Source organism: Centruroides sculpturatus, unplaced genomic scaffold (genome assembly GCF_000671375.1).
Source record: "Centruroides sculpturatus isolate CEXI.00-Female unplaced genomic scaffold, Cexi_2.0 scaffold148, whole genome shotgun sequence".
Taxonomy (NCBI): domain Eukaryota; kingdom Metazoa; phylum Arthropoda; class Arachnida; order Scorpiones; family Buthidae; genus Centruroides; species Centruroides sculpturatus.
The window spans coordinates 947,185-966,929 of record NW_019384359.1 but is presented as its reverse complement, the minus strand read 5'-3'; the positions used below and the strand labels follow the sequence as shown (position 1 = coordinate 966,929).

The 19,745-nt window shown below is 30.4% G+C and overlaps 2 protein-coding genes across 2 annotated transcripts in view; one reads left to right on the top strand and one right to left on the bottom strand.

The window, feature by feature from the left end:
• Positions 1 to 10,320, top strand: part of LOC111640393 (probable glutamate receptor) — a 17,988-nt gene extending 7,668 nt beyond the window's left edge. Inside the window, exons 3-10 of the mRNA XM_023386404.1 lie at positions 2,331 to 2,377; positions 2,463 to 2,560; positions 7,180 to 7,270; positions 8,035 to 8,193; positions 8,811 to 8,958; positions 9,022 to 9,251; positions 9,779 to 10,032; positions 10,101 to 10,320. Coding sequence (XP_023242172.1) covers positions 2,331 to 2,377; positions 2,463 to 2,560; positions 7,180 to 7,270; positions 8,035 to 8,193; positions 8,811 to 8,958; positions 9,022 to 9,251; positions 9,779 to 10,032; positions 10,101 to 10,320 — 1,247 coding nt within the window. The remainder of the gene's footprint in view (positions 1 to 2,330; positions 2,378 to 2,462; positions 2,561 to 7,179; positions 7,271 to 8,034; positions 8,194 to 8,810; positions 8,959 to 9,021; positions 9,252 to 9,778; positions 10,033 to 10,100) is intronic.
• Positions 10,321 to 17,310: 6,990 nt separating this feature from the next.
• On the bottom strand, positions 17,311 to 19,367 carry LOC111640381. The gene is made up of 4 exons (XM_023386396.1): positions 19,229 to 19,367; positions 18,221 to 18,933; positions 17,593 to 17,766; positions 17,311 to 17,529 (listed from the first exon to the last, which is right to left on the bottom strand). Exons 1-4 carry the CDS (start codon positions 19,365 to 19,367, stop codon positions 17,311 to 17,313), a joined length of 1,245 nt encoding a protein of 414 aa, XP_023242164.1.
• Positions 19,368 to 19,745: the final 378 nt, after the last annotated feature.

The following is a 19,745-nucleotide window of genomic DNA, read 5'->3' as shown; positions in this document are numbered from 1 at the left end:
TTTTTTTTTGTTATAATATTGTTTTCAAAATTAATGTCTAATTAACTTTTAATCATTTTAATTATTATTCTATTTTTATCATATAATTTTTATATATTACTTATGATGATTCTTCGTATATTAGACGATGCAAGTTGGCATTTTTTTACATTTACTAACCAATGGGAAACTTGTGAAAACAGTCTAGCTATAAATTGCCGGGAAATATCTCCCTCCTTTCGGCAATGATCTTGGAAATCAAATGTAAACAATCGCTGTAAATTCGCTTGTTTTATTCGCGTTTTGAGCTATAAATTGTTAATTAAATATTGTTTCACAATGTATATACGAGTAAGCATGTTCTCAAAACTGTCTGGCAATAAATATTCTTGGGAAACTCCAACTGTCTATAGTAAGTCTATGGAAGATGTTATTGCTGTTATTGGCTTTAAAATTTTTGTTTCTACGCCTATTACGCTGTAATTAGTGATTTATATTATGACTGATTTAAGTTCAACGAATGAGAGGTTTCTTCAGAACCATCTGGTCTGAATTTTCGTGCGAAGAACCAATCAACGTGATTAAAGTCAGAATGTAAGCAAACCTTACAAATAGCTATCTTCTTCATTTTAGAGCCGTAATTCTGGTAATTTTACTCCTGAATGTTTCTGACGAAACAAACATATGTTTAAATAACGTCAATAAAAATGAAAAGTAGCGAAATTAGAGCTGAAAACGATGAAAATGGCGATTAACTAACTTCTATTTACATTCTGACATTGATTTAAGTGAAGGGCTAATTCTTATAGCAGTCAATTTCCCACAAGACAATTCTGAGAAGATGCTTACTCGATCAAACGAAATAAAAGTACTATATATTAGCTAATTAGGCCCTAAACATTATGAGAGCTTATTAGATATAAAGTGAAAAATTACAACTATGCGACAATCATATCGCATAGCTATCATTATTGTAAAATCAAATAATTTAAATTAATCTGATAAAAATACTTTAAGTTGTTATCTGCAATTATTATCCATTCATTTTCTGTCGCTAAACAACAAAACAAAACTAAAACGAGAGCGTGAACAAAATTTTAAGTAATTTTTAATGAAATCGCTGCGTTTAATCGCGTTACGACTTTGTTGTCGCGCAATACGCAACGCGCGACAGAAAGAAACAAAAATAAATTATAATAATACAGATTGTGAAAATTACAAAATTTTTGATAATTGCATTTTTATAACATTCAGGTATTGATAAGGATGTATTTTTTAAGTATTATTTTGTAAAAATTTTATATTATGAAGAAAACAAATTTCAGAATCGAGAGCATGTCGTAAATTGCCGAATTTTTGATGGTCCACCCATTATTTTTTCGATCGCTTCTTTTCATGCACAGAAAACATTTATAACTAAACTATAAGCAAATAATTTTGATGGATTCTATAATATTTTGAACGATGTCAATTTTTGAAAATAGGTGATCGAGTTAAGCCTAACACACGACTATATCAGATAAAAAATTAAAAATAAAATTTATGTCTAAAAATCATACGAAACTATCTATTAAATCATAAAGACAACATTCTTATGAGTAAAATGAAGTAAAATCTTTGTCAATTAGTCGATTTACAACTCAGAAAAGAAGTGTTGAAAATAGAGTCATAAAACAATTAACGTTTATTGACTTTCGCGGTAGGGGGTAACGCGGGGTCGGTTGACAAATTTTCTCGCAGTAGTGCAAAAGTTCTACTCACTTCGCTTGAAAGTGTCATATTTCTTCCCCACTTACAAACAAACCCGATGGCAATCGGTGAAACAGGAGATAAATTACAGCGAGTTGAAATTTGATATGTTTATTTTTTTGCGTTTTTCGTATCGAATTACATAAAAATAAATATTAATAAATTCATTTTGTCAATACGCAAGTAATTTATATTACTAGATAGTAAACAAAGCGCAAAATCCAACTAAGAAACTAGTTTCTTTACACGATAGATAAAATTGAATTATTTCATATTAAAAACACTGGGTCTGTAAGACCCACGCGACTCAAGTAAGGGCCCCATTCCTAGCGACTTACGCAGGGTTAAGGTACTTATAAAGAGGGCATTCTTGTACTGCACCAATGTGCAAGACCGTGACAAGGAAATGGATAGAATACAAAAAATAGTCGTTAAAAAATTATGGCAAAAAGAAATATTGTAATTCGTATAAAGATGTAAAAAATTAGGCAGGAAATTCTTTTGCTCTTTTTATATAAAATATTTCGTTGTTTGGAGCTGCTGCTCTAACTGTCAATTGTTTTTATTCATATATTAATAATAACTATTTTATTTTTTTCCAGCAGCAGAGAAAAATGAACCTTACGTGTGGAAAATTGCTGGTTTACAGGTAAATGCTTAATTGTGTACAAGTAAATAACATAATTTGTCAAGTTAATTTATGTTTTCTTTAAATTCCTGTTTTAAAATTCTAGAATAAACATTATATGGTTATGAATGAATTAGAAACAGAAATTGTTGGTGGACAGTTCTTTCATATTTTCAAAGCAATACAACAGAAAATCAGATTCAGGTAAAAATTCAGGTTATGCGTTTTATTATTAATATTGTAAATATTATTCGTAAGCGATAAGAATTAAAGAAATGGTTATAATTAAAAAGTATAATATCAAGAATTATTCGATGGATTTGTGTCTTACATAAGTGAGAGTAGGTTACACCTCACAGGGTATTCCATATTACTGCCCTAGATGAATTCTCGATCAGTATGGCTTTTTATATATAAAATTTTTTAAATTTCATTATTAAACTTTTTCCGTCCTAAGAGGGCCTCTTTTCAGCCGACCCATTTTGGGTTCAGCAAGGCCCACAATAGCGAGGCCGAGTGGTGAAGGACGAAGCTTAACATTTCTGGACAGACCATTACCCAAAAAATTCCTGGGGTTTTTTTGATCTTTTCGGTTTCTATTCCGGGTTTTCCAGAGCGGTTGGCTGCTGCCTTAACCATTCGGCCATCCGGCCTGATCAGTATGGTTTAGAGAATGTCTTTCCGACAACAAAAGTGAAAATATCAAAAAATTGAAAATATTATGCAATAGTTATTCTTCAGGTTTATATGGCACATAGCAGATTAAATTTTTAAAGTTCTTCCTAACGGTTATGTGCAGTTTCATTAAAAGTTTTCATTATTATAGAAATTTTAAGAAATATATCTTGAAATACATTAATATTTTTCTTTTCTTATTTTTCATATGTGTAGGTATTTATTTTAATAGATCAGTACATAATAATTAAGTAAATACAGGATTATTAATTAACTAGGTAAATATTAATTTTAAATTTTTAATTTTTGGGAACAAATTAGATATAAGATCAGAAATAATGGTAAAATAAATAAAACGTGATTTCATTCAACGATTAACTTATAGAAAAAAATTATTTAAAAGTTTACATTTATATTTTTTTATAATTAAATTTGATATTTTTTTTTATTTTTTAAATAAAAACTCAAGCAATAAGTTATGTAACTTTTCTGTTCAAGCTGTTATGAAATTTTATTTAATAAGTAACTTTTATATTATTAATCATAATAAATATATAAAGTTCTGTCTCACTATCTGATTTAAGCTTTTGTTATAAAAACTTTTTATATTTTTAATTATTATAAATTGACAAATGCTTAATTTTGAGGGCAGAGATAAAGTTTATATATATAGATGATAACGACAACTAAAGTTTTTATTATTTCTTTACCTCACTCGAGATATGACTCGTGACCACTGTCAACGCCTTAATTCTCTCCATCTTCCACCACCAAAATTTAATAGCAAGAATGCCCCTTATATACAAGCTAAAAAGAGATATTTCATATAGCGAGCGCTGCTCGATGTTTTAGATAAAAAATTTTAATCACGAGTGTGATAAAATTAATTTTCACGCATATTAATAGTTTCAGATTAAGTACTTGATTAAGTTTTATACTGTATTTTGTTCTTTGAAATTAAGCACAAAATTGTTATGTAAAACTTATTACATTAAAACATTTTTTTTGTGAAAAATGTTGTTATGTTTTATTTTTTACAAAATAAGAAGCATTTCAGATCACTTAGCCAACTTCTACCTCGTCTAATATGGTAAAACTGAAAGAATATCTAATGGTAACCACTGGCAAAACTATGTATTTGATAGCTGAGAAAGTTTTGCAAGTCACTGTTGTCTTTTTAAAAACACGTAATAAGGTAGTTCGATCAATTCTTATTTTTAAAAATCAATCCTTTGCAAAATATCATAATAATGATTCTGAAAAATTGAGCTTTCTCAGAAAAATATGAAGCATTAACACGAAGCTTCTAGTAATACAATAAGCATATTTTTTTAAAAGAATTGCCACAGATTACAAGTTTTAAAAAGGAAAATATTAATGATGTCAGTAGAAAACTTGCTATCAGTGATGCAAGAAGACTTGAATCAGTATCTGAAGAACAATGTCAAATAGCTTTATTATTTATCTACAGCTTCTGCCAACTACTAGTAGCAGTGATTCGATACACTTTGGGTTATACTTTTTCTGACCATAAAAATTATATGTTTCTTTTTCGAATTTATTTAATTTTTATTGTTGCAATGCATCTTATTTGATAAGATGCATTGCAATGTTATCAATGTAGTTATTCCGGATTGTGAAGATCCCGCAATTACACAAGTAATAAGGTGTTTAAAATACATATCAATCAATCTTATCAACCTTTGTAAATTTCGAAAATTTATAGTATTTCTATTTGGAATTATGTATTTGAAGATTGATAAAAATTTTTCGTTTGTTCGTATATATATAATTCTTTCATGTCTTCTGCACATTGTGTAATTCGTTACGTATATCGCTAATTCTCCCAACTTCATCAATAATTATAAAGCCATATTTTCCTACTTTCGTCTAACTTTTTTTAACTTCATAATAACACAAAAGAAGAGAAAATTGTTGGAAATATCGAACGAAAAGTTATTTTACAGAGAAGTACAAGCATTTCTAGATGTATTTTCTGGATTTCTTGTAGAAAAAAACAGAATAATTTATACAGTCAGCATATGTAATCAGAAATATCCCAAAGAGTAACATATCATTACTAGTGATATATTATCATCAGGAGGTTTAAGGTCGATATTGGAGGCAACTTCTTCCTTTTGCCAACATATTAGACATAAAACAAGACAAGTTTTTATTATCCAGCTATTAGGAGGGAGTCAATGCAAGACTCTAAATGTTATTCAGTAGATGCGGAAGTTTGCTATTGATACGTCAAGGACTGGCAATGGCACCTGGCATGTAGTTCTGTACACTGATAAAAGGGGGTTCTTTTTCGATACCAATGATCTTCATTTAACTTGCTTGATCTTACTGACTGAGATTTTTGTCAAACATTTGGCAATTCATCGAAAATATAAATAGTCGTAAGTGATGATGTTATTATCATCGAGAGGGCTGATCGATGTGATGATGTTATTATCACATCACATCGATCAGCCGTCTCGATTATGTAATGTTATCATCATCATCTACAAAAACTGTGCAGAGACATTCTTGACATCATCCCAATTAGTTTCAACGATGTTCCTATTGAATGGATTACAGAACATTCTAAAACTTCAGGGAATGAGAGGGCTGATCAGCTGGAAAGAGTGATCGCTGACTGTCTTAACACCTTCCTTGACTAATGCAATCTTCCAGTTTTTTTCTTCATACAGTCCACCCCCTATAACACGGTAGATACGTTCCGCTTTTTCTGAAATTCATGTTCTACGAGTTCTTAAATACATGAGCCAATCACAGCCAAGTACGTGTGCAGTTTACGGACTACGGCTATTTGAAAGGTTTTCTTCCATAAAATTAATCGATTCTAGACTAATTTGACTCAACATTTCCAAAAAACATAATTTTTTTAAAAATAATCCATATAAACTATTCTATAAACAAAAAATTGTAGGATTACTTACCGAGTCTGCACCGTTTGACGACGCCATTACTTAAGCTTGTTTTCATCGCAGAGCGGCGCATTGAACGGTGGGCGTATGTTTCTTGATACTGAACTATGGAGAAATCATTAATATAAATATAATTTTTATGGCGTTTAATAATAAGTGGTGTTTAGTACGTCTGCTGCTCGTTTAAACTCAACGGTTTGTGCAATATTTGCTAATTGTCTAGATTCGACCAATCCTGTCGCGACACGAGTCGGCGATGACGTTTTACCTTATTTTACGAGTTTCTTTTAGCTTCTTTATACGAATACGGTCGCAATTTTTTGTTGTTATATACGAATCCGCATTATAGGGAAATCTATTGTACTTGCGTTTTTCGTACAAAGACGATTAAAACTTAACACCAAAAATAGAACTGGATCACATTTGCATGAGCTTCTTTCCCAACTTTGAGCAAAATTTCCTCAGTTGGTGGTTTAGTCCAAATTATCAGCATACATAGTTACTTAAGGGATACGGGTAATGCAACATATACATGTATCGATTTCATACGTCAAGCAAACTAGTTGTAGTTACTTATGAACAGAGTTGAACATTACATTTATGTTTTCCCAATGCTTCGTAACATAACGCAGCTGGTAGAACTTCAATTGCAAGCGAATAATGTAGATTGGCCTTGAAGCCTGAGTATTTTCTTTTAAAACAAATGCAATTAATTCTTGCTAAAGATTTTATAAGCCCCAGGCCTATTTCGAAACGACTAGTATTTGGTTAGCAACTTCACACACAGCAAAGTTGTAATACATTCCAGGTGATTATTTTGTGTTTTTTGTCTTCCTCTTTACATGCGCTGTTCTATTTTTCAGAAGTTATGAATTGACATGAGTCATAACTCATGATTTGTAATTTGTTATAATTTGTTTGCCACAAGAACGTGATATTGTACTTAAATGTATGTATATGTCAGAATTTTACCATCTGTAAGCCAAAAGGCTACTCTATACTTTTTCTGTCTGTGCCTCCTTGTGTTTTGGAAACAAATAAAGATTATTGTTTATGTGTTTGAATACTAATTAAATTCAGAAATAGATTTCATACAATTTAGATATAAAACACAATTAATGAGATTACATTTATTCCTAATTAATTCTTAGAAAAGTGATAAATTTTCTCTACTAATTATTATAAGTTTATATTTTTTGTATATTTATTTAGTTATTCTATCGTAAAACCAGTAGATAAAACTTTTGGATATCAAAACGAAAATGGTTCCTGGAGTGGAATGGCAGGAAAAGTTGTAAACAAGGTGAATTTTTGTATATTTAGTACTTTCAAAAAAATGTTTTATAAAAGTTTTTAGAATTGAAGGTCCCACACAAATGTATTTATATGTATGTCTGATATGTCGGGTTTATCCCTTACCACCTATGCTCGCCTGTTCCTATTGTGGACATGATGCACCAAGAAAAAATTGAAAAGAGAGCCTTTCTTAGTGCCGAGTGCCAAACGTAGATTAGGATTAGAATGGCGTTTATAACAACAATAGAAATTTATTATTGCTTTTTATAACAACTTTTCAATATACAGCGTTTGCATGCTTGGGGAAATTTACAAATGTTAGTTTCACATAAAAACAATATATTACTTTTCAGATTTTTACTTGCATAATGACCATGTTTACTCAAACTGTTAATCTCTTTTATTTTCATCTTATAAATATCAAATTAATAGCTTATAATTTAAAATATATTTGAACGCTTGTTAATTAATAATTATATTTTTAAATTTTCAAACTTTAAATAACATCAACTGTTAACAAGAATAAAGCAGTGCAAAAAAATAAGAAGGCGCCATTTTAAATGTTTCAAATTATTTAGTACTGTTTAGTATAGTTTAATATAGGAATAAGAATTACTTTATAAGAGGAAAAAAAATAGATACAAAACATAAGCACTTTCAAATTAATTTAGTGATTGATGTTAATGAGAAAGTTGCAACGACAATTTAGTTTCATCACGATTATTGTTTATAACACAATATTTATTATGAATTTGTTTTTTATCATATCAGGAGGCAGACATGGCATATGTGGCTTTATACGTCAATCCGAATCGTTTTGCAGTATTGAATTTTACTGCTTTATTGTCTATTACACCGACCATTTTTATAATCAAAGCTCCAGAAAATGTTGCAAACTGGGATTCCATCATGAAACCTTTTACTGTAGAAGTAAGTTAAACGTTGACTTTACCATTAAATTCCGATTTCAAATAAAAAATTGCTAATATAAATAAACAACGCTACTACAGTAGAGCGTCGTTTATCCGAAGGTCGGTTATCCGAAACGTCGGTTATCCGAAGGAATTCCAGTCGACAAATTTAAATTTTCGCCAGTGCTGTGGCGCTGTAATCTTTGGCTATGTCTTTGGCTACTCAAATATTTTACGTTTTTGATACTAAATTAACTTCTGAAGTATAATTTATTATTGTTTTTATATTTTTCAATATATTTATTTCGTTTGTACAAAATAAAAAAATAATTTTTAACGATACAATAGTCTTCGTTAGGCTTAACATCGACGAAAATTCAACGCGAAGTGACACGCAACAGAGAAAAATTTCAACACGGGAGAAATTAATTTATTTTTTCGTACATAATTGGTTATCCGAAAAATAAGTTATCCGAACAACCCCAGTCCCAATTGATTCGGATAAACGACGCTCTACTGTATTGATATGCTTCTAGATTAATTGTAACGATATGTGTAACGTATTAATGTTAATGGCAATGCACTGTAAGAAATAATAGCTCAATTGTTACAAAGAGAGTGTTAATATATTTACAGGTATGGATTGCAATTGTATTTACTGTGTTTGTATTCGGACTGATATTACACAAAGTAATAGAAAGAGATTATATTTACGAGGAAGTCAAAATATATTGGCCTCGAAGGAAAGTGTTCTGGAATCTCTTTTGCACATTTATGTATCAAGGTAAAGTAAAATCATTTCAAATTTATTAATTCTATTGTTTTATTAACGAATTTTAATATTTAGGCACCGACATGAACCGTATAAACAAATTCCCGTCCAGGTTTCTTATAGTGATATGGTGGATGTCGATTGTCGTTCTAATATCTAGTTATGGTGGAATTCTAACATCTTTTATGACATACCCAACTACGGAACGTGTTCCAACAAATTTTGATGAATTAGCTTCTGCTGTTGACAAAGGTGAATATTCTTGTGGTACTTTAGGAGGAGAAAGTATATGGAATACAATTAAGGTATACGACATTTTCTATATTGGTCTATACAAAAGTCCTTTTTGGCCAATCGTTTTCAGAACCCAATGGTAAATCTGTTGCTGTTATACTCTCGCATTGCACAATTCTTGTGCAGTCATGCATTAATTTTCCTTGTTTATTGTGCCTTAACGTGCTTACCTATCATATTTGAGAGACAATTATGAAATCTAAGTTGAAATTTAGAAATACATTAAACGGAAATTTTCATGCACTGCAAATTTGTAATTGACGATGTTGTCTTTATATTACAATATCCCACCTTAAAAATGGGTTGAAAATTCAAAATTTTCCTTTGTCATTTGGTGCATGCCCAACATAGGCGGCTAATACATCGACAAAATGGCTACAATATTTTTTCTTTTGGTTTTGTATTAATTGACCAGGAACAGACTTTTGTAACAATTGTAACGATTCCGTTCGGTAAAATCTTAAAAACAAAAACTAGTTGAGTGCAATACGTTTTTGTTTTTAAGACTTAAGATCTCACTTTGTTTTACTACTTCAAGAATTCGAAAACAGAAAATGCTAGAATATTCAGCCATCACATCATGGAGAATAACAGATTTGTTCCTCTGTCTGAAGTAAAAACTCATCTTCTAAAAGAACGTTTCGCTTTCATCTACAGCGCTGTCATTATAAAGAATTTAATAGAAAAAGAAGAATTACACAAATATGTTATGTCGAAGGACGCATTTCTTACATTTACCACAAGTTATGCAACGAGACAAGGATTTGCATTCACCAAGAATATAAGTAACGTGTACGTTCCTTACAAATTATATATGAAAGAACATCCAAAACACAATTTAATTCTATTATTTTTTGCAGTGTAAGACGTTCATTCGAGGCTGGAATTGTTCAGAAAATTGATCTTGCTGAAGATTCAAATGTGCTGACTACTACGGAATTTCGTTCTCTTTCCACGGATGATTTTATTAGCCCTTTCTTTTTGTTGGTAGCAGGATATGTGTTATCTATGTTCTGTTTAATTCTAGAATTGTTTGGTAGTAAAATTGCAGTTCTGTTTAAACGTCGCAATACAACTTAAGATTTGCTGGTATATACCATAGAGCCTCGATTATTCGACTCAATTGGGGACTGGGGTTGGTCGGATAATTGAAAAGTCGAATAACCGAAAAGTATGAAAAAATCCATTATTAGTGTAGTATATTATTAAATCCCATGTAATTAGTATATTAGTATATCGCTATTAATCTACTTCGCGTTGAATTTTCATCGATGTTAAGCTTAACAAAAATTTTTTAAAATAATAATCGTCTCTATTGTATCGTTAAGAATTAGAAAATTAAGCCTCGTTTAAATACTGGCTCTCTTTCATCGTCGAATGAGTGTTGCCAGCTAAAACACGTAAAAATAATATTAAAGTAGCCAAGACATAGCCAAATATTGTAGCGCCACATCACTAGCGGACATTTGAAATTTGCAGACTAGGATGTTTCCGATTAACCGAGGTGTCGGTTAATCGGGGGTCGGATAATCGAGACTCTACTGTATAGACAAATAATGTCATAATTCAGCATTTTTCTCGCAAATATATAAATAATTTTGAATTTTTACTAGTTGCATGAATTTTATTTGCTAACATCTTTTTTGATTATATATAAATAAATATATATTAGTAAAATCAAGTTTAAAAGAGACGGTGTCTTGAAATAATAACATTTGTCATGAAGCGAAGTGTAATGTAAGAGGCTAAAGTAAGGACTAGATTTTGTGTTTAAAATTACAGTATATAAATAAATATCGATGACAATTTTACATTTTTGTAAAAATTAGTGTCAATATTACTCATCTATATCCATATCTATATCAATATCTATATCTATCTATATCTATCTATTTGTCTATATATATATATATAAATGGACGTGTGTGTCCCTATATTTCACTTTTCCGCCGCCAAAACTACACATCGCACATGAATGGTGTTTGTATGTGGTAGTAGCCTCAAGTCTCCATTCGTGCACCAGGGTGGTTGCGTCTCGTTAGCTATAAGGGTGCGGGAGATATGGGCTTGAAAGTAGTTGAAAGTGGTTCTTTATTTCGAATTTTATGTTCAAATTTGTTCGAATTTAATTCGAACACAAAATTCGAATATTGGTTCGATTATAGAACGATTGTAAACGTTTCAAAAACATTGAAAATAGTTAGTTTGACTGGACGTGAACAGGAGAGGTTCAGAAATAGAATCGGGACCAGGTCTCTAAATACTCTGGAAACGAGGTGCCTAATTCTTGCATTCTGTGAAAACGGGTAAGATTGGCTATAATGTAATTATCTTAATCTTCACTATCGTTACTTTTTAAAAACCCAGCGAAACGGGTTCTTGCAGCTAGATTCTAGATTACTTAGAAAAACAGTCTTTTATATATATAAAAAAACTATATTACATACAAATGTACGAACAAATAAAAACCCAGCGAAGCGGATCCTTGCAGCTAGTTATATATAAATATACACATGTGTCAAATGTTTTATTCTAAACCGTTAAAACTTTCATAGAATGTAAGTATTTCTCATTATATGAGCTACGTACGAACTTTTTATTATTAAATTTCCTATAATTAGAAGTCTATAGAGAGCGATTAAACTATCCAACAAAATGAATTTCGAAAAATAAGTAATTCAAGTATTGCACTCCTGCTTTGTTTGAAATACAAAAAAACTAATACAATAAACTGCGAATAGACTGTGCTGTAGCCATAAACTTTTTCTGTACAGCGTTAGTAACGTTCAATATGTCTCTTGACACAAATTTACCGTATTTTCAAATGGAAAACGTTGTTGACAAAATGGAGTACACATTATTAAACAATTGTAATACTATTGTAGTAATCTGTCTCGCAACAGTGCTGTGTATTGGACGTTTATCGTAACATTTTTCAAATAAAGCGAGCAATCGTTTAAATTACCTTTTGTTTTAATTTCATTTGATTCGGAGTTGTAGAGCTTTCTTCAACACCTTCTGAGTATAAGATTTTTAATTTTAACAACAATGTACTATAAAATTCACACATTTTCGTAAATTTTTCCAATAACAAATATGTAATAAAATAATTATTATTCTTTGTCAATAAGTAATAGCTGTCAGATGAAATATTTTAACTTTATTGTATAAGCAAACTAAAGAAATATTTATATTAATCATGTCATCTTATAGAGCAGATTAAATTATTTGTTAACTGTAACATGCACAAAATTTTATCTAGAATAAATAAAATAAATGACTCGTGATTTCTGTTTATTATTTAAACACTGTTACAAATTTACTGATTTTTGCATATATGACTATATATGATATATGCAAAATGATAATTTTTTTGTCGTGCTACTTGATCAAATAACTTATATTATTATTATATTATTAATATGTTAGACTGGTAACAACTGTTACAAAGAGAATTAAGGCATAGTTAAGCGAATTTTGACATTTTATTTTACAGCTGTTTAATATATTTGTTTCAATGCTATACAAATGTTAAATGAGATTCAAACTCTTTTTTACGTTAAATCATAATACAAGACATCGATGATCAGCCATTATTAAATTATTATTATTCATATTTCTTCAGAACCTGATTAAAACATAATTACGATAATTTAATATGTTTATTATTTAATACTAATAGTCTCAGCATTTGAAAAACACAAAATAATATTATAATTACGATATATTTGCTTATTTCATATTTTCCGGAAAGTATTGAAAATTTTCGAGAAGCTCGCAGTTCTAAGCATTCGTGACAATTTTCCGAGAAATATTAGCAAAAATTCTTTCACATAATATTTAATATATGAAAAATAATTATCATAATACTTTACTTTCTAAATTTATCATTCGGTTTATGGGGGAGCTTTAACTGTAACATCGGTATAGATTTTACAAAGTTATATCCAGAAGATTCACCTGTAACGAAAAGTATACGATTCTTATAAGAGAGTTTTAGTCGATATTCATACGCTTGTCAAATCGTTATAAAGAAAACACTGAACTACTCAGATTTAAGTGTCCAATAATTAATAGATGATCTATTTGAAAGTTTAAGTCTTTCATACATTGCAGAATCCGATTCACTACTTCATGGTTAAAATACCACAAAGAATTCCAAAATCATCCAACAGCCAAGTATTCATTAGGAGGTTACAATATGTCCATAAACAGGATTTTCTAGATGGACTCACAATGTATTTCTTAGTTTTAAAGCATCAGAACAATTCTCCAATGATATCGTTTTTAATGATAATAGGTCTGACATTTTGTGTAGCCGATTCCATCTCTTAGTAAATGATTTGTTAAGTTCAACAGCGGAAATTGAAATGTTAAGTCATTTATGGAAAGTACGGGGAACAATTTGACTTTCCTGTTCTCATTCATATGATCATGTCTTCTATAGTCGAGCAAGGAATTATAATTGAACGCACAATTACTGATCTATTTTGGATTACATCACTTTTGATAACATTACTGTTTTTGCTATTTATACCAAGCATTATATCCGGGATTATTGTTGCAAATTTCGGTAGTCTCTACTACATTTTGGGTTGCGTGTTTCGAAGTTATGCTATACTCATAACTTTTTAAACCACTTTTTGTGCACTTTTTTTAAAAAAAGTTTTTATTAAAAATAAAAAATACTTAAAACTGAAAAAAGCAAAAGAAATGCGTTAATTTTGGTTAAAAAGCTTCATCATTTATTTTCCTTTGTCTCGCCTTTCTGTGAAATTTAACACTGATGAGTCATTGTTTACACATCTGGATGACCTTGAATACAGCTGGAGTTGGATTTCCCGGGACATTCTCATAGACGTCTCGGGAGGACAAGGGTTTAAAGTAGGGTGACTACCAACTAGGCCTATATTTTTAAATATTCTAAAAAAGTTATAATTTTATTGCGATTTCTGACCTGACCCTCTTAATTAATTAAACATATATATAATAGAAGCTATTTTGAAAAAAATTTTGAAAAAATTTGCAGACCTAGAAAACATCTTAAAAATCAAAAAAAAAATTTTTTGGGGACCCAAACGCCAAGTTTTTTGTAACGCTATGGACCTTGCTCGAGACAGACTCAAGCGTGGATAGGAAGGGGTTTTTGTTATTAATAATTTCTTCCTTATGTAAACAGTCTTATAAATTTTTAATTACAGGCAACGAATTCAGTTTAATTTATCAAAAATTTTGTGCACTATTTCTAGATAAATGTTCTATATGACACTATGTTTTTTGAAAGGAATCGAGAAATCGATCTAATAATAGTGAAATGTTACAATTTTTATAAATAAAAATATTACTATACAGAAAAAATCCAGGAACGATTTGCTTATGTTTCCAGGAAACATTTCGTAGCTCCATCTGTTATAATACTGTATTTAAAAAATTTATATTTTTAACTATTATAAAACAGGAAAAATTAGTTTTAAGGGTAGGAATAAGTTATATAAAATCGTAAATGGTAAAATAGAGTAAAGTTGTCATTAAGTCCGAACATACTGGAAAGATACACCACCCATTTGATCTTTTTACACCCTCGATTTTTACCAAAATCTAAGAACCTCAATTTCCTAACAAACAAACCTTCCCGTAAAATTTCAGAAATTTTCACGAAAAGCACCAGTTATTAAGCTTCGAATGGGGTGAACAAAATTCACGTACATAAAACACACACAAAATAACATCTGTACATACAGAATTTAATAAGTTACATCTGAATTGTTTTGAATTCCTGGATGTTTAAAGTTTTTAAGGTATAAAAAATGTAAAAACTTGAAGAAGGGTTATTTTTAACCGTCTGCCATACTATTCCTCTGTTATAACAGCGTACAAATAGACGATATAAAATCTATAAAACAATTCAAAAGGTATATAATAGTAAATATTCTTCAATATAATTTCCAGCATTTGTTTAGTAAAAACGAAATTCATTGACTCATTAGTTTATTCTATTAGTTATCTACTTTACTTTAGAATAAATAATAACAAATTCAATAAAGACATTTAATTATCTTTTCGTTGTTGAAATAAAATTACCGTTATACAGTCGACCCCCTATAACACTGTAGATACATTCCTCTTTTTATGAATCCAGCTTCTAGGAGTCTAGCCAATCACAGCCTGGCACATATGCAGTTTACGAACTATGGCTGTTTGAAAGGTTTTCTTCCATAAAATTAATCGATTCTAGACTAATTTGACTCGTATAAGTTTTTGGGAATAATCCATATAAAATATGCTATAAACAAAAAATTGTCGGATTATTTAACGAGTGTGCACCGTTCGACGACACCATTGCTTATGCTTGTTTTCGTCGCGGAGCAACGCATCGAACAGCGGGCACATGTTTCTTGGTAAGTTATTTTTCTGCGAAACAATTCGCTGAACTTTGGAGACATCATTAATATAATATAATTTTTATGACCGTTAAATAATACATGGTTTTTAGTAAATCCGCTGCTCGTTTAAACTCAACGGTTTGTGCAATATCCGCTATTGGTCTAGATTCGACCAATCCTGTCGCAACACAAGTCTGCGATGACGTTTTATCGTATTTTACGAGTTTCTTTTAGTGTCTTTACAGAGTCGGTAGATTAACTGGTCTTTCGACTTTCTTTCTTCGCTCGTTGCTAAAATCAACTAGAGACAAATGTTACCACCAGGGGCACTGCAATCACAGCAAGAGCGCTAGATCGAATCGCTGTGAGGTCGAATGTTTTCTTTTTATTTAAAGATATATAACCTTCGAGTTAGATTTTATAATTTTTTATACGCATTTTATTATAAGAATGAAAAAGCTTTTATTTAAACCGAAAACCAGGTTTATGAATAAATAAATGACACTTAATAAAACATTAAACACCTTCCATCGCTGAGAAATGTTTATTTAATAAAATACGTTTGAACTCATTTACACCTGAGGATGGTATGGTTTATTCCACGAGGCTGAAAATGTTAGTATTTTATTAAATAAACATTTCTCAGCGATGGAAGGTGTTTAATGTTGTATTAAGTGTTTTAAAAACGCTGAGGTTGATATTTAGTTAAATAAATGACAAGGAACAAAACTGACACAATAGTACTATTATTATTAAATTATGCTATTATGTGAATTTATTATACGTTAAAAATTTATTGTACATACAAACATATTATATTATACATATTAATAATAATAATAATTATTATTATTATTTGCATTATTATAATTTACTTTAAGTGAAACGTTTTTCTATGGTTTTTACTTTCAACTGAGGAGGAAATAAATGATTGATTAATCGTTCGCGTGAAAAAATGCAATCGACAAGTAACAAAAAAGTGCAAAAATCTGGAAGTCAATTAAGACTTGTGACCAGCATTGTCACATTCTATCATCAATGTAACATTGATTTAATATAATATCCATTAGTGAAAAATAAACATCTATGTTTGGGTTTGTTAATTTTTCACATACTTTGCTTTCTGCCCAGTACATCAAGTGGCAAAGCTTATAGCTTGGATATAACAAATTTCCTCGAGATTTGATGAATGTAAATGTCTTCTCTGGTGCGGCATCCTCAGGTTTTGCTGTTAATATATTTTTGCATTCATCACAACCGAGTGATGACAGTAGACGATAAGCAATGTAACCTCCTAAATAATGTAGGATAAACTTAAATGTTTCTGGTGTACAATAAACATGATCTAATAATTCACTATCACTAGGATCTCCATAGTATAGACTTGGATTACAAAGCAAATTTTCTAAATGTTCTTCCAATTGTTTTTGAACTTCTTTAAATTGTTTTTTATGACTATGAAGAAGATTTTTTAAAGTAATAAAGATAGATTTAGGATTAGTTTGAACTGATGCTCGTTTGGGAAGACGTACCAAACTGTACACAGTCATCAGTCTGTACAGGTGTAAGAACTGTACTGTTGTGGGATGAGAATTGCTTCCACTTCCTTGTCTTATCATTCCAAAGAAACGCATATTGAAAAGAAAACATAAGTTAAGGTTTAATACAAGATTATATAATCATTACACTAAGTCAATTTTACCTCTAATGGGTCCTGATTAAAATGAGCTGTCAGGATATAATATGAGTTTGGAATCAATTGTTTGACGAGTGCTAAGATACTAGTCAGCGTCAAGCGTAGATTTTCTGCTGTCTGGTGGCTCAAAAATCCCTTTTGATCAGTGCTTCTAATTTGTAATCTGAATGCGTCCGATCTATTTAACCATTCTCGAGATTCTTCAATAACCTATTTTAAAAAAGTTGTTAATTAAAACATTTATAGTTTTTGCTAGTGAATCATTACTATTACCTTGGGATCATTTGAATCATGTCTGATTCCTTCCTGTGGAAATGTACGATTTAAAGCATTAAAAAGAGCATTGATGTGACGTATGAAACTTATTGTAACATCTGCATTCTTTAGGATAGCAACCTCACGCTGTTTATAAAACAGCATAGCATCAGCAAAAGTATTACTAAATATCTATAAAAAAATGAGATAAATAAAAGTATTCTTCATAATTTGAAGTTTAGACTATGTACAAAAACTTGATGTTTTTTAACCTTGTGAGATTTTTTACCAATTTTTACCTGTGTATAAGAAAAGTTCTTCAAAGCATTTTTAAGACTGTTACTTGTGTGGTAGTGTATAAGGGATAAAGATGGACTCAAAAGTTATTTTTGACTTTTTGTACATAGTTTAAACTTCAAATTATTAAGAAAATACATCCTGAGTTATCACAAAATAAGTATTTTTATCAAATCAGATTATATAAGTAAAAAAAGTGTTATTTGAGCTGCCAGCAATACACTCATTCTCTGGAAGTTATTGGGATTAACATGTATTTCTGTTACTTTGGGACATGCCTTTAATCCCTTTGGTAATATGGACTCTTCATCAACAACTGCTTTAAAATGCTGCAATTTTACCAATTCACTAGGCCATGATCACCTGCTGTAAATTCACTCTGTGGCAATTCAGAATTGTCACCACAATCAACAAGTCCAATCATTTCACCAGTAGCTTTTGAAAGTTCTATATGTTTTTGAAGTGTGATTTCATCAAAAATTAAAACTCCCTGGCGTTCTGTTTGTGGAATTGTCTCCAATTTTGTCTTTAAAATAACAAAAAGATCTTCATCAAATCCAAATTTGGCATTAATGCCTCTGATATATTGATGCAGTGTAGACTGACAGGGTAAAGGCAAGTAATCATTATTTCTCAAAAATTCATAGAGAGATGGTGACCTAATTTTTAAAAGTAAACAGTCAAGTAACCAATTAATGTCATATCTCATACCCTTTTTGCTTTTTATATGGCATGCTTTCAGCATGTGCTCTATTATAAGTTTCTGTCTTGGTGGTAAGGAATCAAGTTTATCAGCTGACAACTGTTTCATTTTAAGTTCAGTATTTTCTTGATGAAGCTTGAGATTTTCTGTTTGAAGGGTTTTCAGTTTCTTCCTATAGATCATCTTTTGCTTTCTGCACCGATATAAATCCTCTTTGACTTTTAACAATTCAGACTGCAAAGCAGAGATTTTATTGACATATAACAGCTCAGGATGCTGTGTAGTTGCTGCTTCAGATGTGGAGGGTTCTTCTACTTCCTTTTCTACAGTTGTTACTTGGGAGTGTGTATCATGCAAATCTAATGATTGATAAAAAAAAATATCAGACAATTAATCTTAAAGTATTTATAAGGAAAGATGGGCCACAGAGAGATAACCCTCAGTGAATCACAGTGGATCTCACAAACCCAGCTCAATCTTTACTTAATTTTTAAATATAAAATGTTCCTTAAATATAGATAAAATAGATAGATAGATAAAATTTAATTTTATATTAAAACACAGGGTCCGAGAGACGCACTGCAACTCAGGCAAGGGCAAAAAATTACATGACTCACTGAGGATTAAGATTACATAAAAACCATAAATAGTTACCTTTGGTATTGTCTTTTTGTGATCCCTTCCTAGATGGTTCTTCATTTCTTGTGAGACATCGCGTTGATCGTTTTTGAGGTACAGACCTACTAATGTACTTAGGACAATTAGGGAAGTTTGATGGATATGCATCCAACATTATGCCCAGTGATCTAGTGGAATTTTTACTTTCTCTCCATTTATAACAAGGGAAAAAGTTTTTAAAATAAATCTACTCGCAAAATGTACGTCACAAACGTAACATTTATTTGTTAGCATCTTGTATCGTCGAATGCATCGCATCCACTCCATAATCTTATCGCTGGAAGCAGGGAAAAAATGTCTCTTCTCGTTCGATGACTTATATCCTGCCTTGCATCCTGGCACAAAGCACGTTGGCATTTTTATGTAGCTAAAAAATCAATTATTATAGGTCAAAATCACTGACTTCAGTACAGTAGATCATCCTATAAGACGGGTTTCTATAATTACGATTCCTATAAGACGGCGAAAAAATTGTGGCCGTATCTGTAAACAA

What these genes read in the sequence shown, in the direction of transcription:
- LOC111640381 (XM_023386396.1), bottom strand. Translation starts at nt 19,367, where the DNA reads ATGTTGGATGCATATCCATCAAACTTCCCTAATTGTCCTAAGTACATT. An exon ending in CAGCAGGTGATCATGGCCTA is followed by an intron (nt 17,767 to 18,220) that starts GTGAATTGGTAA and finishes ATTTTTTTATAG; the next exon opens with ATATTTAGTAATACTTTTGC. An exon ending in ATGATTCAAATGATCCCAAG is followed by an intron (nt 17,530 to 17,592) that starts GTAATAGTAATG and finishes TTTTTAAAATAG; the next exon opens with GTTATTGAAGAATCTCGAGA.